This window comes from Centroberyx affinis, unplaced genomic scaffold, assembly GCF_046629955.1.
Source record: "Centroberyx affinis isolate AG114_WGS23_722 - 3 ecotype Tasmania unplaced genomic scaffold, CSIRO-AGI_Caff_v1 ptg004100l_1, whole genome shotgun sequence".
NCBI lineage: Eukaryota > Metazoa > Chordata > Actinopteri > Beryciformes > Berycidae > Centroberyx > Centroberyx affinis.
In genome coordinates this window covers 45,618-64,616 of record NW_027281879.1, presented here as the reverse complement: position 1 = coordinate 64,616, position 18,999 = coordinate 45,618, and the positions used below count along the sequence as shown (strand labels likewise).

General features: G+C 40.4%; 4 protein-coding genes across 4 annotated transcripts; 2 read left to right on the top strand and 2 right to left on the bottom strand.

Moving 5' to 3' along the window:
- Positions 1-1,753: 1,753 nt before the first annotated feature.
- LOC139663704 (nuclear factor 7, ovary-like) lies at positions 1,754-5,651 on the top strand. The gene has a single exon (XM_071542421.1). The coding sequence runs from the start codon at positions 1,853-1,855 to the stop codon at positions 3,278-3,280; it is 1,428 nt and encodes a 475-aa protein (XP_071398522.1). The 5' UTR covers positions 1,754-1,852; the 3' UTR covers positions 3,281-5,651.
- A 29-nt stretch (positions 5,652-5,680) lies between these two features.
- On the bottom strand, positions 5,681-9,683 carry LOC139663694 (synaptotagmin-2-like; the record flags this gene model as incomplete). The annotated part of the gene is made up of 6 exons (XM_071542413.1): positions 5,681-6,675; positions 6,806-6,917; positions 7,353-7,472; positions 8,031-8,180; positions 8,585-8,770; positions 9,552-9,683. Coding segments are annotated over 6 exons (1,008 nt in total), but the record flags the coding sequence as incomplete, so codon positions are not given.
- Positions 9,684-10,592: 909 nt separating this feature from the next.
- LOC139663705 (nuclear factor 7, brain-like) lies at positions 10,593-12,764 on the top strand. The gene has a single exon (XM_071542423.1). The coding sequence runs from the start codon at positions 10,692-10,694 to the stop codon at positions 12,120-12,122; it is 1,431 nt and encodes a 476-aa protein (XP_071398524.1). The 5' UTR covers positions 10,593-10,691; the 3' UTR covers positions 12,123-12,764.
- Positions 12,765-13,735: 971 nt separating this feature from the next.
- Positions 13,736-18,402, bottom strand: LOC139663709 (synaptotagmin-2-like; the record flags this gene model as incomplete). The annotated part of the gene is made up of 6 exons (XM_071542428.1): positions 13,736-15,130; positions 15,277-15,388; positions 16,076-16,195; positions 16,759-16,908; positions 17,280-17,465; positions 18,271-18,402. Coding segments are annotated over 6 exons (1,008 nt in total), but the record flags the coding sequence as incomplete, so codon positions are not given.
- Positions 18,403-18,999: the final 597 nt, after the last annotated feature.

The window sequence follows — 18,999 nt, the reverse complement described above, 5'->3', positions numbered from 1 at the left end:
TTTTGCTAACTGTCCATAATGTTGAACTATATTTGCCAAATGTCTTTCATGTACTTTCCTTCCTTTTCTTTAAACTCATTGCAAAAACATTCAAAACTAAATAACTGTTTTGACTTGTTGAGTTAAAAGTGATTTTTGAAGGATCTTCATACTTTGTTTAGCAAAGATTTATTAGAAGTGGTGACTACTGTCTTTGATTGCTCATACAGCCAATTTTGACATTGAATTGATTGACTGCAACTGTAAATTTTGCATCTTGGTATCTAATTAGACAACAATATAATAGATATCAACAGAACAGGAAAATTTGTACTGTTGATATTCAGTACAATAAATTGTGCATTTCTTTTGTTTCCATCATTTTGTTTCCATCATTAGTCATCAGTTTTATTGCTGTGATCCTCCTAGCTAGGAGGATCACAGCAATAATCCATAACACCTGTACAGTACACAGGCAGTGCTAATTGGTTTTAAATGAAAAAGTTAAGGTATTTCTTTATAAATCACAGGTAATCCTGCATCATAAGGTATATTAAAGCTGCTCTAGTCAAGATTTAAAACACAGTTGTTGCATCAGTCTACATCAGGAAGTGGGGTGCAACAGAGAAGAGCATCACATCCCCCTAACTTAGATGTTGTAGTTTGTTGCCTGTTTTCCTACAGCAATAGCGTCACTATTGAGGAGGCAGGTGTTGTTGTGATTGGAGCATTTTCTTTCTGATTCATCTTGTCATTATTGAGAGAGAGTAGGTCAACAGGTGCGAATGTGACAGCTGATTCGATTTGAAAAAGTTTATGTAGATTGTGCGTGCAGATCTTAAAAATAAATGGCACTTTATGACATGTAAAAAATCTTTTTTGAAAAGTAACAAAGACGACCTGCTCAGCTTTCAAAACAAGCTCATGTTTACTGACGTCATGTTACATCAGTTACATATCGGGTGGCTCATGTGCGAAGTTGCCTAGTGCAGCTTTAAGTTAAGGGAAATCACAATTTTCAATGCACTTAAATTCACATTACAATTTCATTTCAATCAGCGTGCTTTCAAAATGTAATGTGAAATGACTACACTACTTTTTCAATCAATTCTATATATATATGAATAAAGTTTATTAATATTATAAATGGCGGGTATGTATTGCTGACAGTGTGATCTCTTCTTACATATGTTGCTCCCTCTGCTCCCAAGCCACTACTCCATCCAAGATTCACTGTTGTATTTTATTCTTAGTCTTTCTTTCTTTGTGTGCATCCTTGTGTCTTTGTTTCTTTTGAGGGAAAATCTTTTATTAAGCCTCTTGGAGTTTGTTTGTTTTTGTTTTTTTTTATCTCACCTACAAAACCCTGATTTGTTTCCCCTGTGGTTTATCACTTTTATCTGCACAAATACAGTTCACATTCATTTTCACTGTCTTTGGAGAATGCATTGAATGTATTTAAAACACATGAGATGTAAAACACATGACTTTCTGGAATCCTGTTTGTATCTTTTATTCTTCTGTTTTTGTCTTCAAAGAAACGGGCCTTACCAGTGAATTTGTTAATATACATAAACAAGGTTGATGGATAGAACATAGAGTAAAATGTTAAACTCTGTAAGGAAAGACAGAAACAGCACCATCTGCTGGTCACTAAACCAGATGGCAGCATTTCCCACCATTAATAATTAACTCACGACAGAGGTAAGTGAAATTGAAAGTAGATTTTGACATTTTTGAACAGAGCGGAGACGCCATTACACGGTGTGGGATTTCTACTGAAAAACACATTTGGAGGATTGTAAGCAGCAAGTTGGAGTGAGTGTGATTTGGTGAGTCTTGCTATTGAAAGATCATTCAGACACCAAAGCAAATGGCTGAGAAAACGGCTCTTTTTGAAAGCTACTTGAGTTGCCATGTGTGTTCAGAGACTTTCAGAGATCCTGTGTCTCTGAGCTGCGGCCACAGCTTCTGTTCCAGCTGCCTGAAACAATTCTGGGAACAAGCTAAAAACAAGAACTGTCCCATTTGTAAAAGAAAATTCTCGAGGGAAGAGCCATATGTGAACTTTACACTGAAGGATCTAGCTGACTCCTATGCTGGGAGACAGAAACCTGGGTCATCTGAGACTGATAGAGGAGAGAAGAAAGTGGAGGTGGTGTGTAGTAAACATCCAGAAGTGCCTACATGGTTCTGTAAGGAGGAACAGAAAGCTGTGTGTCCTGTCTGTGAGTTCTCTCTCCACCACGGTCACAAGGTGGTTCCTATAGAGGAAGCAGTCAGCGACCTGAAGGAGCAGCTGAGATCTGACTTAAAGTCTCTACAGGACAAGAGGAACAAATACACAGAGGTTGAGAAGACATACAACAAAGTGGTTCAACACTCCAAGAGGCAGCTGGAGGCCACAGAGAGGCAGATCAGAGCAGAGTTCAGCAAGCTCCACCAGTTCCTGAAAGTGGAAGAGGAGGCCAGACTGGCGGCTCTGAGGGAGGAAGAGGAGCAGAGGGGGAAGACTGTCGCCAGAGAGATGAAGATCATGCAGGAGAAGATCTCCTCTCTCTCAGACAGTATCTCTGCTGTTGAAGAAGACCTGCAGAAACACAACGTGCCGTTCCTCACCAGTTATAAACCCACTCAGACCAGCGCCAGAGCCCAGTGCTCACTGCCGGATCCACAGCTGGTCTCAGGAGCGCTGGTAGATGTGGCCAAACACCTGGGCAACCTGTCCTTCAGAGTCTGGGAGAAGATGAAGGGGAAGGTCAAGTTCAGTGCTGTCATTCTGGACCCAAACACTGCAAACCCCTGGCTCTCTCTGTCTGATGACCTGACCAGTGTGAGACAGGGAGACACATGGCAGCAGCTCCCTGACAACCCAGAGAGAAACAGTTACTCTGCCACTGTTCTGGGATCTGAGGGCTTCAGCTCAGGGAAACACAGCTGGGAGGTGGAGGTGGGAGATCATCCTGTCTGGTATGTGGGTTTGGCTAAAGAGTCAGTTGACAGGAAGGGGAAAATAGATGTCACACCAAAATATGGAATCTGGTGTTTATGGCATGGCAGTGGAAAATACACTAATGGGCCTGGTCAGACCCTCACAGTGAAGCAGAGTCTCCAGAGGATCGGAGTCCAGCTGGACTATGACAGGGGGAAGCTGTCCTTCTACAACTCTGAGGATAAGACTCTCATCTACACTTACAGAGACACTTTCACTGAGAAACTCTACCCATATTTCTCTATTGGAAAGGCTGGTGATGCCAAGACCACTGATATTAAAGTCTGGCAAGCGGAGCCTTCACTGTGATGTTAAGGGACGTGTGTGTGTGTGTGTGTGTGTGTGTGTGTGTGTGTGTGTGTGTGTGTGCGTGTGCGTGTGCGTGTGCGTGTGTGCGTGTGTGTGTGTGTGAGTTGTGCCGCTGAGTAAGATGATTTATTTTAAATCATAATAGCACAAACCATAAAAAGGTACCTGATTTCACCCTGTTCTCCCTTACTTTAGAACATTTGCTCAGTTGAAACTGTAATTTTTCAAGTCTTAAAAATTATAGGGAAAAGATGAACTTCATGTAAACATGTGTTCATATTAAGTGCACTAAGCTTTTAATTTTTACAGATGTTTTAAGTAACATGTCATGTGTTACTATGCAGGATGGACCAGACATGGCTTGTCAGTGTAATGATTTATCTACTTCCTGCATACTGCTGTCATGAAGCACTGAGGTTTATTACTGAGTGATTTGGCCTGTGATAGGCTTGGCCTTTACACTCAAAGTTTTATTGGTACACTGTAATCAACAAGGCCATTCTGGGTCTGCTTCCTTATTATTTGTGCTTGTATATCTACAGAAAACTTGGTGGAAATTACTGTTAAAAGAGAGTTAAAAGTGTTTTTTCAAGGATCTTCATACGTTGTTTAGCAAAGATTTATTAGAAGTGGTGACTACTGTCTTTGAGTGCTCATACAGCCAATTTTGACGTTTTACAATTAATTGACTGCAATTGTAAATTTTGCACAGGCACTTTGCTCTGTGTCATTTTGTTTGGACTGTTATGATTGCCATGATGCTGCTTTCTTGGCAAAATTGATTTTGAAAAATTGATTTTGATTCTCAATGGGACTACGTAGTGAAATAAAGGTTAAAAATGATAAAACATAATTAAATCATCAGGTGACAGACGATTATTTGCCTATTCTTTAGATTATACATATAAGCCTGGTCAGCATCTTGGTATCTAATTAGACAACAATATAAAATATATCAACAGAACAGGATAATTTGTACTGTTGATATTCGGAACAATGAATTGTACAGAAAAAATATTTTTTATGTTTGTGGGTTGTTGTTTTTTTCATCATTAGTCATTAGTTTTAGTGTGTAATATTCCTGCATCTTGAGGTATTTCAGTTTTGTGGGTCTGTTGGTTTACACTGTGGAACCAAATGATCTGATATGGTTTCTGATTCAGCCTTTTATTGTGTAACAACAAACACCAATCAAGTCAAAAATCAATTACGTTTTCTTTTTCTCTTACACTACATTTGAATATCATTTTTATCAGATTGATGCTACTTACTATGATGTAATACACTAAGGATTTATATCAAAGATTGTTAAAAGGATAGTTAAACTGTATTCCACAAACAAAATGGTGAGTAAACTGACTTCAGGTGGTTTTACCCCCTGTACATTCCTGTCTATATACTGCCAAAAGAACATTTGAAGGGAAAAAAACAATTGCATTTTCATTAAGTGCAGAATCCTCCTTATATCCTTTACTTTCATGTTGGTACTTTATTATTGAGCTCGTCTGGTGATCTCATGTTAATAAAATAAATCATTTTGGAATAGAAACAACCAACACAACCAAATCAGTGTCTGTGTATTTATTTCTAAAATACTAAACAGAGGCTGACCTTTGTTGCACTCATCTCTCTCCTTCTATGTCACAAGAATAAGCATCCTCTTGATGTCCTCACTCAAACTCTTAGTCCAAGAGAAATTGTCCAAGACTAATGACAAGTTTGGGAAATTTGTGAGATTAGGTGCATACATGACCTTTGTGTTTCAATGAAGTGCTTCCATAAGTACATTCAAGATCACAGGATTAAATAATTTCCCTTTAGAAGAATTATGGAAGACTTTTAAAAATAACAGTGTGATACTTTATACTTTTGCTTCCTGGCCTCCAGGTCAGAACTGGATCAGCTTCAGACCAGCAGCAGCTGGCAGATCAAGGACAGTTCAGCAGGCCGGATGCTTGCTTCAACTCAAGGGCTTGAACCCGGGATCCATTTAACAGCTGACACTTTTTGTGTGTTTGACTAATGTGGGATGTTGGCAATTCAGAAAGCTGTTTGGGCAAAGCACTGCACCTACCATAAGAGAAAACTACTGCATTAATCATCACTGTATGGATGTGTTATCGACAGTCACCTTTATTCTCTAAGTACATTTCTAAGTGACATTCCCTGAGACATGACATGACACAAAAACTAGTTCAACAGAAAATCACAAATGAATGATGAATGAGTGGCTGCCATGAGGCTGTCCAACCACCAGCCCTACTCTCCACTGAACCTGCACACCCTCTAGTGCCTTTACATGGACTGACTTTACCTACATTTACACTGTAGGCATTTAGCTTACACTCTCTAAGCACATTAGTTTGAGTGTATTTAATTACAGTGTATTTATTTACAATTCCGCTTATTTTAAACCTGGGCCGTGAGTAGTATTGTTAGTGTGAGTGTTATCATGTTGAAAGGAGGTGATTTCATGGCTTTTTGGGTTCAACTGTTGTCAGTGCATTTGCTCTGTGGATGTGTGTTGCACAGCAGCACTCCAGGCTAACTGAAGCTACATCAAGCTCTACAGTGAAGTAAGTGATGACATTTTGAACACAATCAACCGTCATGATGGCAAAAACTAGGAAAATAAGGCCCAGGTTGATCCTTTAACATTCTGACTTGCTATACAACGACTGATTTATGCAGAATGTGCAGTTTTAAAAACAAACATGAAAAGAACAACACAGTAAAAAGTTGAATAGGTAAACAATATCAAACGGTACAATTATTCATTGAGTGCAATGAGTGCAAAAGTATAATGAGCTTCAATTACGACATCACAATAATTACAAGCAACCAAAAACAACGAGTGCAAAGATCAGGGCCTGATATATATTAGAGCCTCTCTATATTCGAGTTGTCATGCAAGAGTGAGTGTTGGGGAAAGAAACAGAATGAGAGTTAAGGAGAGAGATTAGTGGATTATTTTTTTTATTTTAAAGTAGAGTGAGTAGAGAGGAGAAGTCATTCAGTGGGAAGAGGACAACATGAGGCACTTCTTGAGGAGATTTCAGCCTACGACAGAAGATGGGGAGTCGTAACTCAGATGAACAGGCGATGCCACTTTGCTATTGGCTGTCGGACCGAACGCATCATCAGGCTCCAGTGGCGGTCTTCAGAACTCCTCCCCTTCCCCACAGTCAACTGGCCGATCGCGCGCTTGGACGACTTCCTGGTTGTGCGGGTCTCGTACACGGAGACCAGGATCTTACACTGTTCCAGAGGAAACTCCGGTAGGGAGAACATGAGGACCTGGTTGAAGACGGTCACCTGGCACCGGGCCACCGCTGAGGTCTTCTGGTGCCGTAGCTTGCACTGGTTGCACTGTACGCTGATCCGGGCATACAGGACTGCAACAGGGCATCAGACATGAATTATACATTATGTGTATGACAGCGGGCAGCTCTGTTTGTGTGTGTGTGTGTGTGTGTGTGTGTGTGTGTGTGTGTGTGTGTGTGTGTGTGTGTGTGTGTTGTTTACCGGTATCTGAGTGTGTCTCAGTGGGCAGCGTTCTGATCTTTAGCAGCCCGACCTCCAGCCTCTGAGACGTGGGAAGAAACTTCAGAGAGAGAAGCACCTGTCCCACCAGATCCTGTGCACAGAGAGAGACATTTTTTATGAAAGAAATCTTTTCAATTCAATACAATGTGCATTCATAATACAATAAGAACATAACAAACAATACTAACATCAAAAATAAAAGATAAGATGAAACTTTATTGATCGCTGTGGAGAAATTAGGTTGTTGCAGCAGCAAAAGTGACAGGATTCAGCAGGGAAAAAAGACTAGAATAGAATAGAATCCAGTGTAAGAGGAACATTTCTTAAACCATTTCATCTGAGAGAGACAGAGAAACAGAAAGACAAACATATAGTCCACATATCTGTTTGCATACCTGTGAGTGCATGTGTGTGCACACGCACGTGTGTATGCGTACACATAGGAACACAACTATATGTGTATGTTTGCCTGTATGTGTGTGTGTGTGTGTGTGTGTGTGTGTGTGTGTGTGTGTGTGTGTCCCACCTTCTGAGGTGTCTGCAGATCCTCTTGTACTTCCAGAGGATAGGAGATCTTGAGCTGCCCCAGAGGAAGCCTCACCTCTCCTAACACCATGTGTCTGGAGAACTTATCAAAGTCCCTCACCTGACACACACACACACACACACACACACACACACACACACACACACAAAACAGGCAGTTTAGTTATAGAGTCCCACAATACTGAAAACCTTTCTTACTTCTCTCCTTAGCTCTTATTTCTTCACCTGGTGCTTCTCTATTATACATGATTACTCATGGGACAGAGGAATGTTTGTTATATCTACTGTCAGGCTCTGGCCCTTGCAATCCTTACTGTTGCTTGTGTTGATGATGTAGGAATTTAAACTCATTCTACTGTTGCACTCATTGTAAATTGCTCTGGATAAGAGTGTCAGCTAAATGCCTAAAATGTGAAATATGTCACAAAATCTTTAGTTTATATAGACTTGAATGACATTAGTATACAGAAAATACTTTTGACCATGCAGTTTGACACTATTTGGCAAAAATGACACAATTAAATTGAAAAATGTAGAAGCTTGATTGCTTGTAGACTAGCTGAACTGTGAACTGTCTTTCATAGCTGTGAATGTAAAAATGTTTTTGTTTGATTTGAGAGATACTGAGTGTGACAGATGTGTTTCTCTCCTGCAGCACCTCCATCCTGAGTGTGATGTGATGCAGCTCCTCCTCCTCTTGCAGGCTGCAGCTGAACTGGTCTCCAAACAAAGGGTTACAGCTGTCTTTCACTATGCGTGTCCGCCACTCCTCCAGCACTGTGCAGAGAACATGAGCCGCCCCTTCACCCTAGGAGGATCACAGCAATAATCCATAACACCTGTACAGTACAGAGGCAGCGCTAATTGGTTTTAAATGAAAAAGTGAAAGGTATTTCTTTATAAATCACAGGTAATCCTGCAGATTTGTTGCTTGTTTTCCTACAGCAATAGCGTCACTATTGAGGAGGCAGGTGTTGTTGTGATTGGAGCATTTTCTTTCTGATTCATCTTGTCATTATTGAGCATATATATGCCATATCGGATCACTGGTGTGCAAAGTTGCCAAGTGCAGCTTTAAGTCAACAATCTTCAATGCACTCAATTCACATTTTAATTTCATTTCAATCAATGTGATTTCAATTAAACTGTAATGTGAAATGATTACACTACCCAACGCAGCTGAATTCTAATATCACATAGAAACCAGATTACCTCCTCATCCAAAAACTCCTCCACTTCCACTCCCTCTGATCCTGCCCACATCAGTCTCAGCCTGACAAAGGGCTGGAGGCTTTGGGTGTGGCTGCGCCCCTGCAGCCCCTCTGCCTGCAGCACGGTGACCACCAGGCGGGACTGCAGCCGGTCGAAGTACAGGGAGAAACGCAGCGATCCATGGACCTGGAGTGGGTGTGTGGACGGCTGCATTAACTCTGACTTTAGTTTTTAGTAACAATGCTGGAAAAGTGCCTCTTCTTTGTGGTTAGTGTCTTCTTTCAGTTTTTAAATGTACATGAATTACATACACATTTGCTAAATAAACAAAAATAAATCTCTTAGTTGTGTTTTTTGGTTTGAGGAGAATTGCAGACTTTCACCTTCTCTTCAACTATGGCTTTTTAAATCTGTATTTCTGCCACCATTTGAAACTTTTTCTGTATTTATGTACTTTCACTAAAAATTATTATTTTATAATACCCCCAATACAAAAAAATGCCAAATTTTGCTTAGACAATGTACTGTAATATGCTTCATTTTTTCATTAATTAGGCTCTGCACATGCTAATATAAATAGATTTAGAGGAATAAAATCAGTATTAAAAGTACAACATACTGTATATGCCTTAAAAACCAAAATTGATATTGAACTGATATTGTTTGCGATGTTTCTAGAAAATGTGACATGATACTGACTCAGAGGATGAAGCCGAGCCAATGACAATGCAATGTAAAATGTTATTTTTTTGTGAAACTGACAATACTGTGTATACTGCTGTCTTGCTATATAGCTCCAAAAACTAAATAAGGTTCTTTTACAATTGCATTTTACATAATGACTGGAATAGGTTTCATAAATTACAGGGTCATTTAGATTGTGTATAAGCCATTCAATTAAGAATATAAAAAAAAAACAAGATACAAGATTACAAGATTTGACACCAGGAACATGCATGTCTCTTACCCTCTCCAGGTTGGCCTGCTCCCCCGGCTCCCCCTCTGCCTGGCTGGGTCCTGAGGAGGGGAACGAGCCCAGAGACAGACAGCGACTCAGCCTGCGGGCCTCCGTGCCCACATCCTCCACCTGGGGAGCACACACACACACACACACACACACACACACACACACACACACACACCCTAACTCTAACCCTAACCCTATCTATTTGTCTATCTCTGCTGAAGACTAATTTCTATAGATTTTCTTTGATGTTAGGTTATCTCTTAATCTGTCCTTTATTCTTTTTATTCATTCCTATCCTTTTAATTTCTTGTTGTCATATGTTTTATTTATTTTTATTCCATATGAAACACTTTGCCACTCTGTTTTTCGAACAGTTCTATATGAATAAAGTTTATTAATATTATAAATGGTGGGTATGTATTGCTGACAGTCTGATCTCTTCTTACATATGTTGCTCCCTGTGCTCCAGGTTTTGTCCAGAGCGGCTGGACAAGCCACTGCTCCATCCAAGATTCACTGTTGTATTTTATTCTTAGTCTGTCTGTCTTTGTTTGCTTGTTTTTGTCTTTGTTTCTTTTGAGGGAAAATCTTTTATTATTATTTTTTTTTTATCTCACCTACACAACCCTGATTTTTTTCTCCTGTGGTTTATCACTTTTATCTGCACAAATACAGTTCACGTTCATTTTCACTCTTTGGAGAATGCAGTGAATGCATTTCAAACACATGAGATGTAAAACACATAGATGACTTTCTGGAATCCTGTTTGTATCTTTTATTCTTCTGTGTTTGTCTTCAAAGAAACGGGCCTTACCAGTGAATTTGTTAAATAATATACATAAAAATGGTTAATGGATAGAACATCGAGTAAAATGTTAAACTCTGTAAGGAAAGACCGAAACAGCACCATCTGCTGGTCACTAAACCAGATGGCAGCATTTCCCACCATTAATAATAAACTCGTGACAGAGGTAAGTGAAATTGAAAGTAGATTTTGACATTGTTGAACAGAGCGGAGACGCCATTACAGGGTGTGGGATTTCTACTGAAAAACACATTTGGAGGATTGTAAGCAGCAAGTTGGAGTGAGTGTGATTTGGTGAGTCTTGCTATTGAAAGATCATTCAGACACCAAAGCAAATGGCTGAGAAAACGGCTCTTTTTGAAAGCTACTTGTGTTGCCATGTGTGTTCAGAGACTTTCAGAGATCCTGTGTCTCTGAGCTGCGGCCACAGCTTCTGCTCCAGCTGCCTGAAACAATTCTGGGAACAAGCTAAAAACAAGAACTGTCCCATTTGTAAAAGAAAATCCTCAAAGGATAATCGACATGTGAACTTTACACTGAAGGAACTAGCTGACTCCTACGCAGGGAGACAGAAACCTGGGTCATCTGAGACGGATAAAGGAGAGGAGAAAGTGGAGGTGGTGTGTAGTAAACATCAAGAAGAGCCTAAATGGTTCTGTAGGGAGGAACAGAAAGCTGTGTGTCATGTCTGTGAGTTCCCTCTCCACCACGGTCACAAGGTGGTTCCTATAGAAGAAGCAGTCAGCGACCTGAAGGAGCAGCTGAGATCTGACTTAAAGTCTCTACAGGACAAGAGGAACAAATACACAGAGGTTGAGAAGACATACAACGATGTGGTTCAACACTCCAAGAACCAGCTGGTGGCCACAGAGAGGCAGATCAGAGCAGAGTTCAACAAGCTCCACCAGTTCCTGAAAGAGGAAGAGGAGGCCAGACTGGCGGCTCTGAGGGAGGAAGAGGAGCAGAGGGGGAAGACTGTCACCAGAGAGATGAAGATGATGCAGGAGAAGATCTCCTCTCTCTCAGACAGTATCTCTGCTGTTGAAGAAGACCTGCAGAAACACAATGTGCCGTTCCTCATCAGTTATAAACCCACTCAGACCAGCGCCAGAGCCCAGTGCTCACTGCCGGATCCACAGCTGGCCTCAGGAGCGCTGGTAGATGTGGCCAAACACCTGGGCAACCTGTCCTTCAGAGTCTGGGAGAAGATGAAGGGGAAGGTCAAGTTCAGTTCTGTCATTCTGGACCCAAACACTGCAAACCCCGGTCTCTCTCTGTCTGATGACCTGACCAGTGTGAGACATGGAGACACATGGCAGCAGCTCCCTGACAACCCAGAGAGAAACAGTTACTCTATCACTGTTCTGGGATCTGAGGGCTTCAGCTCAGGGAAACACAGCTGGGAGGTGGAGGTGGGAGATTATCCTCTCTGGTATGTGGGTTTGGCTAAAGAGTCAGTTGACAGGAAGGGGGAGTTACTAGGTTTCACACCAAAATATGGAATCTGGTGTTTATGGCATTGCAGTGGAATATACATTAATGTGCTTGGTCAGGCCCTCACAGTGAAGCAGAGTCTCCAGAGGATCAGGGTCCAGCTGGACTATGACAGGGGGGAGCTGTCCTTCTATGACTCTGAGGACAAGACTCACATCTACACTCACAGAGACACTTTCACTGAGAAACTCTACCCATATTTCTCTATTGGAGAGGCTGGTGATGCCAAGACCACTGATATCAAAGTCTGGCAAGCAGAGCCTTCTCTGTGATGTTAAGGGACGTGTGTGTGTGTGTGTGTGTGTGTGTGTGTGTGTGTGTGTGTGTGTGTGTGTGTGTGCGTGTGAGTGTGTTAACTAAATAGCTGTTTTCACTTGAGTTAAAAGTGATTTTTGAAGGATCTTCATACTTTGTTTAGCAAAGATTTATTAGAAGTGGTGACTACTGTCTTTGAGTGCTCATACAGCCAATTTTGACATTTAACAATTAATTGACTGCAATTGTAATTTTTGCTCATGCACTTTGCTCTGTGTCATTTTGTTTGAACTTTTATGATTGCCATGATGCTGCTTTCTTGGCAAAATTGCTCTTGAAAAATTGATTTTGATTCTCAATGGGACTGCATAGTGAAATAAAGGTTAAATGATGATGATGATGCTAAATGATGAAACAACATTAAATCATCAGGTGACCGACTATTATTTGCCTGTTCTTTAGATTTAGATTTTTGGTCAGCATCTTGGTATCTAAGACAACAATATAATATATATCAACAGAACAGAATAATTTGTACTGTTGATGTTCGATACAATATATTGTACAGAAAAAATATTTTTCATATTTGTGGGGTTTTTTTTTTGTTTCCATCATTAGTCATCAGTTTTAGTGTGTAATATTCCTGCATCTTGAGGTATTTAAGTTTTGTGGGTCTGTTGGTTTACACTGTGGAACCAAATGATCTGATATGGTTTCTGATTCAGCCTTTTATTGTGTAACAACAAACACCAATCAAGTCAAAAATCAATTACGTTTTTTTTTTTTTTTAACATTTTAATAACTTTGTCAGATTGATTACTATGATGTAATACACTAAGGATTTATATCAAAGATTGTTAAAAAGATAGTTAAACTGTATTCGACAAGTAAAATGGTGAGTAAACTGACTTTAGGTGGTTTTATCCCATGTACATGTTCCTGTCTTTATATACTGCGAAAAGGACATTTGAAAGGAAAAAACAATTGTATTTTCATTTAGTGCAGAATCCTCCTTATATCCTTTACTTTCATGTTGGTACTTTATTACGGAGCTCGTCTGGTGATCTGATGTTAATAAAATAATTAATTTTGGAATGGAAACAACCAACACAACCAAATCAGTGTCTGTGTATTTATTTCTAAAATACTAAACAGAGGCTGACCTTTGTTGCACTCGTCTCTCTCCTTCTATGTCACAAGAATAAGCGTCCTCTTGATGTCCTCACTCAAACTCTTAGTCCAAGTGAAATTGTCCAAGACTAATGACAAATTTGGAAAATTTGTGAGATTAGGTGCATAAATTACTTGTGTTCTTCAATGAAGTGCTTCCATAAGTACATTCAATCATTTCCCTTTAGAAGAATTATGGAAGACTTTTAAAAATAACAGTGTGATACTTTATACTTTTGCTTCCTGGCCTCCAGGTCAGAACAGGATCAGCTTCAGACCAGCAGCAGCGGGCAGATCAAGGACAGTTCAGCAGGCCGGATGCTTGCTTCAACTCAAGGGCTTGAACCCGGGATCCATTTAACAGTTGACACTTTTTGTGTGTTTGACTAATGTGGGATGTTGGCAATTCAGAAAGCTGTTTGGGCAAAGCACTGCACCTACCATAAGAGAAAACTACTGCATTAATCATCACTGTATGGATGTGTTATCGACAGTCACCTTTATTCTCTAAGTACATTTCTAAGTGACATTCCCTGAGACATGACATGACACAAAAACACTTGGATCCCAGGAAGAGGTTAGAAGTTTTCACTAAGACAGTAGACCATGACGGCCTTGGGAACATCTGGATTCCAGTTTGTACTTCAGTTGGAGTGGAGCATGCCCAGTTCATCTCTGGTTCAACAGAAAATCACAAATGAATGATGAATGAGAGGCTGCCATGAGGCTGTCCAACCACCAGCCCTACTCTCCACTGAACCTGCACGCCCTCTAGTGCCTTTACATGGACTGACTTTACCTACATTTACACTGTAGGCATTTAGCTTACACTCTCTAAGCACATTAGTTTGAGTGTATTTAAAGGACAATTCCGCTTATTTTTAAACCTGGGCCGTGAGTAGTATTGTTAGTGTGAGTGTTATCATGTTGAAAGGAGGTGATTTCATGGCTTTTTGGGTTCAACTGTTGTCAGTGCATTTGCTCTGTGGATGTGTGTTGCACAGCAGCACTCCAGGCTAACTGAAGCTACATCAAGCTCTACAGTGAAGTAAGTGATGACATTTTGAACACAATCAACCGTCATGATGGCAAAAACTAGGAAAATAAGGCCCAGGTTGATCCTTTAACATTCTGACTTGCTATACAACGACTGATTTATGCAGAATGTGCAGTTTTAAAAACAAACATGAAAAGAACAACACAGTAAAAAGTTGAATAGGTCAACAATATCAAACAGTACAATTATTCACTGAGTGCAAAAGTATAATGAGCTTCAATTACGATATCACAATAATTACAAGCAACCAAAAACAACGAGTGCAAAGATCAGGGCCTGATATATATTAGAGCCTCTCTATATTCGAGTTGTCATGCAAGAGAGGGTTGGGGAAAGAAACAGAATGAGAGTTAAGGACAGAGATTAGTGGATTATTTTTTTAATTTTAAAGTAGAGTGAGTAGAGAGGGAAATCATTCAGTGGGAAGAGCACAACATGAGGTACTTCATGAGGAGATCTCAGCCTACGACAGAAGATGGGGAGTCGTAACTCAGATGAACAGGCGATGCCACTTTGCTATTGGCTGTCGGACCGAACGCATCATCAGGCTCCAGTGGCGGTCTTCAGAACTCCTCCCCTTCCCCACAGTCAACTGGCCGATCGCGCGCTTGGACGACTTCCTGGTTGTGCGGGTCTCGTACACGGAGACCAGGATCTTACACTGTTCCAGAGGAAACTCCGGTAGGGAGAACATGAGGACCTGGTTGAAGACGGTCACCTGGCACCGGGCCACCGCTGAGGTCTTCTGGTGCCGTAGCTTGCACTGGTTGCACTGTACGCTGATCCGGGCATACAGGACTGCAACAGGGCATCAGACATGAATTATACATTATGTGTATGACAGCGGGCAGCTCTGTTTGTGTGTGTGTGTGTGTGTGTGTGTGTGTGTGTGTGTGTGTGTGTGTGTGTGTGTGTGTGTGTGTGTGTGTGTGTGTGTTGTTTACCGGTATCTGAGTGTGTCTCAGTGGGCAGCGTTCTGATCTTTAGCAGCCCGACCTCCAGCCTCTGAGACGTGGGAAGAAACTTCAGAGAGAGAAGCACCTGTCCCACCAGATCCTGTGCACAGAGAGACATTTTTTATGAAAGAAATCTTTTAAATTCAATACTTGCATTGATAATACAATGAAAACATAACAAATAATAAAAAAAATACAAGATAGGATGAAACTTTATTAATCCCTGTGGAGAAATTAGGTTGCTGCAGCAGCAAAAGTGACAGGATTCAGCACGGAAAACAAGATAGATTAAAAGCACAAAAATAGAATAAGCAGTAAAAACAGTAACAACTAGAAGGCATGAAATTGGTTACTTTTGTTATATGGACAAGAGTTATTACTAGTTATTACAAGTTACTTACAGTTGGTACTAGCAGTCACCAAATGTGAAAATACCAACACTCAGGATCTGCACTTGTATAAATTTGAAAGACCTGAGGAATGTGAGGGTTTTGTCAACTTATTATTCTCATGTTTTAATTTTATAATCATTTCAACAGACAGGCTCAGGTTTGTTACTTTAAATCCAGTGTAAGAGGAACATTTCTTAAACCATTTCATCTGAGAGAGACAGAGAAACAGAAAGACAAACATATAGTCCACATATCTGTTTGCATACCTGTGAGTGCATGTGTGTGCACACGCATGTGTGTACGCGTACACATAGGAACACAACTATATGTGTATGTTTGCCTGTATGCATGTGTGTGAGTGTGTGTGTGTGTGTGTGTGTGTGTGTGTGTCCCACCTTCTGAGGTGTCTGTAGATCCTCTTGTACTTCCAGAGGATAGGAGATCTTGAGCTGCCCCAGAGGAAGCCTCACCTCTCCTAACACCATGTGTCTGGAGAACTTATCAAAGTCCCTCACCTGACACACACACACACACACACACACACACACACACACACACACACACACACACACACACAGTTTAGTTATAGAGTCCCACAATACTGAAAACCTTTCTTACTTCTCTCCTTAGCTCTTATTTCTTCACCTGGTGCTTCTCTATTATACATGATTACTCATGGGACAGAGGAATGTTTGTTATATCTACTGTCAGGCTCTGGCCCTTGCAATCCTTACTGTTGCTTGTGTTGATGATGTAGGAATTTAAACTCACTCTACTGTTGCACTCATTGTAAATTGCTCTGGATAAGAGTGTCAGCTAAATGCCTAAAATGTGAAATATGTCACAAAATCTTTAGTTTATATAGACTTGAATGACATTAGTATACAGAAAATACTTTTGACCATGCGGTTTGACACTATTTGGCAAAAATGAGATTATTAAATTGAAAAATGTAGAAGCTTGATTGCTTGTAGACTAGTTGAACTGTGAACTGTCTTTCATAGCTGTGAATGTAAAAATGTTTTTCTTTGATTTGAGAGATACTGAGTGTGACAGATGTGTTTCTCTCCTGCAGCACCTCCATCCTGAGTGTGATGTGATGCAGCCCCTCCTCCTCTTGCAGGCTGCAGCTGAACTGGTCTCCAAACAAAGGGTTACAGCTGTCTTTCACTATGCGTGTCCGCCACTCCTCCAGCACTGTGCAGAGAACATGAGCCGCCCCTTCACCCTAGGAGGATCACAGCAATAATCCATAACACCTGTAGGCAGCGCTAATTGGTTTTAAATGAAAAAGTTAAGGTATTTCTTTATAAATCACAGGTAATGCTGCATGATAAGGTATATTAAAGCTGCTCTAGCCAAGATTTAAAACACAGTTGTTTCTTTCTGATTCATCTTGTCATTATTGAGCATATATATGCCATATCGGATCGCTGATGTGCAAAGTTGCCAAGTGCAGCTTTAAGTCAACAATCTTCAATGCACTCAGTTCACATTACAATTTCATTTCAATCAATGTGATTTCAATTAAACTGTAATGTGAAATGATTACACTACCCAACGCAGCTGAACTCTAATATCACATAGAAACCAGATTACCTCCTCATCCAAAAACTCCTCCACTTCCACTCCCTCTGATCCTGCCCACATCAGTCTCAGCCTGACAAAGGGCTGGAGGCTTTGGGTGTGGCTGCGCCCCTGCAGCCCCTCTGCCTGCAGCACGGTGACCACCAGGCGGGACTGCAGCCGGTCGAAGTACAGGGAGAAACGCAGCGATCCATGGACCTGGAGTGGGTGTGTGGACGGCTGCATTAACTCTGACTTCAGTTTTTACTAACAAGGACAATGCTGGAAAAGTGCCTCTTCTTTGTGGTAGGTGTCTTCTTTCAGTTTTTAAATGGACATGCATTACATACACATTTGCTAAATAAACAAAAGTAAAATCTCTTAGTTGTGTTTTTTGGTTTGAGGAGAATTGCAGACTTTCCCTTCTCTTCAACTATGGCTTTTTAAATCTCTATTTCTGCCACCATTTGAAACTTTTTCTGTAATTATGTGCTTTCACTAAAAATTATTATTTTATAATACCCCCAATACAAAAAAAAAGCCCAATTCTGCTTCGAAAATGTACTGTAATGTGCTTTATTTTTTTCATTAATTAGGCTCTGCACATGCTAATATAAATAGATTTAGAGGAATAAAATCAGTATTAAAAGTACAACATACTGTATATGCCTTAAAAACCGAAATTGATATTGAACTGATATTGTTTGCGACGTTTCTAGAAAATGTGACATGATACTGACTCAGAGGATGAAGCCGAGCCAATGACAATGCACTGTAAAATGTTATTTTTTTGTGACACTGACAATACACTGTGTATACTGCTGTCTTGCTATATAGCTCCAAAAACTAAATAAGGTTCTTTTACAATTGCATTTTACATAATGACTGGAATAGGTTTCATAAATTACAGGGTCATTTAGATTGTGTATAAGCCATTCAATTAAGAATATAAAAAAAAAAACATACAAAAAAAACAAGATACAAGATTACAAGATTTGACACCAGGAACATGCATGTCTCTTACCCTCTCCAGGTTGGCCTGCTCCCCCGGCTCCCCCTCTGCCTGGCTGGGTCCTGAGGAGGGGAACGAGCCCAGAGACAGACAGCGACTCAGCCTGCGGGCCTCCGTGCCCACATCCTCCACCTGGGGAGCACACACACACACACACACACACACACACACACACACACCCTAACTCTAACCCTAACCCTATCTATTTGTCTATCTCTGCTGAAGACTCATTTCTATAGATTTTCTTTGATGTTCGGTTATCTCTTAATCTGTCCTTTATTCTTTTTATTCATTCCTATCCTTTTAATTTCTTGTTGTCATATGTTTTATTTATTTTTATTCCATATGAAACACTTTGCCACTCTGTTTTTCGAACAGTTCTATATGAATAAAGTTTATTAATATTATAAATGGTGGGTATGTATTACTGACAGTGTGATCTCTTCTTACATATGTTGCTCCCTGTGCTCCAGGTTTTGTCCAGAGCGGCTGGACAAGCCACTGCTCCATCCAAGATTCACTGTTGTGTTTTATACTTAATCTGTCTGTCTTTGTTTGCTTGCTTGTGTCTTTGTTTCTTTTGAGGGAAAATCTTTTATTATCATTTTTTTTATCTCACCTACACAACCCTGATTTTTTTCTCCTGTGGTTTATCACTTTTATCTGCACAAATACAGTTCACGTTCATTTTCACTGTCTTTGGAGAATGCAGTGAATGCATTTCAAACACATGAGATGTAA

Coding starts and splice junctions, on each gene's coding strand:
- LOC139663704 (XM_071542421.1), top strand. CDS start 1,853: ATGGCTGAGAAAACGGCTCTTTTTGAAAGCTACTTGAGTTGCCATGTG.
- LOC139663705 (XM_071542423.1), top strand. CDS start 10,692: ATGGCTGAGAAAACGGCTCTTTTTGAAAGCTACTTGTGTTGCCATGTG.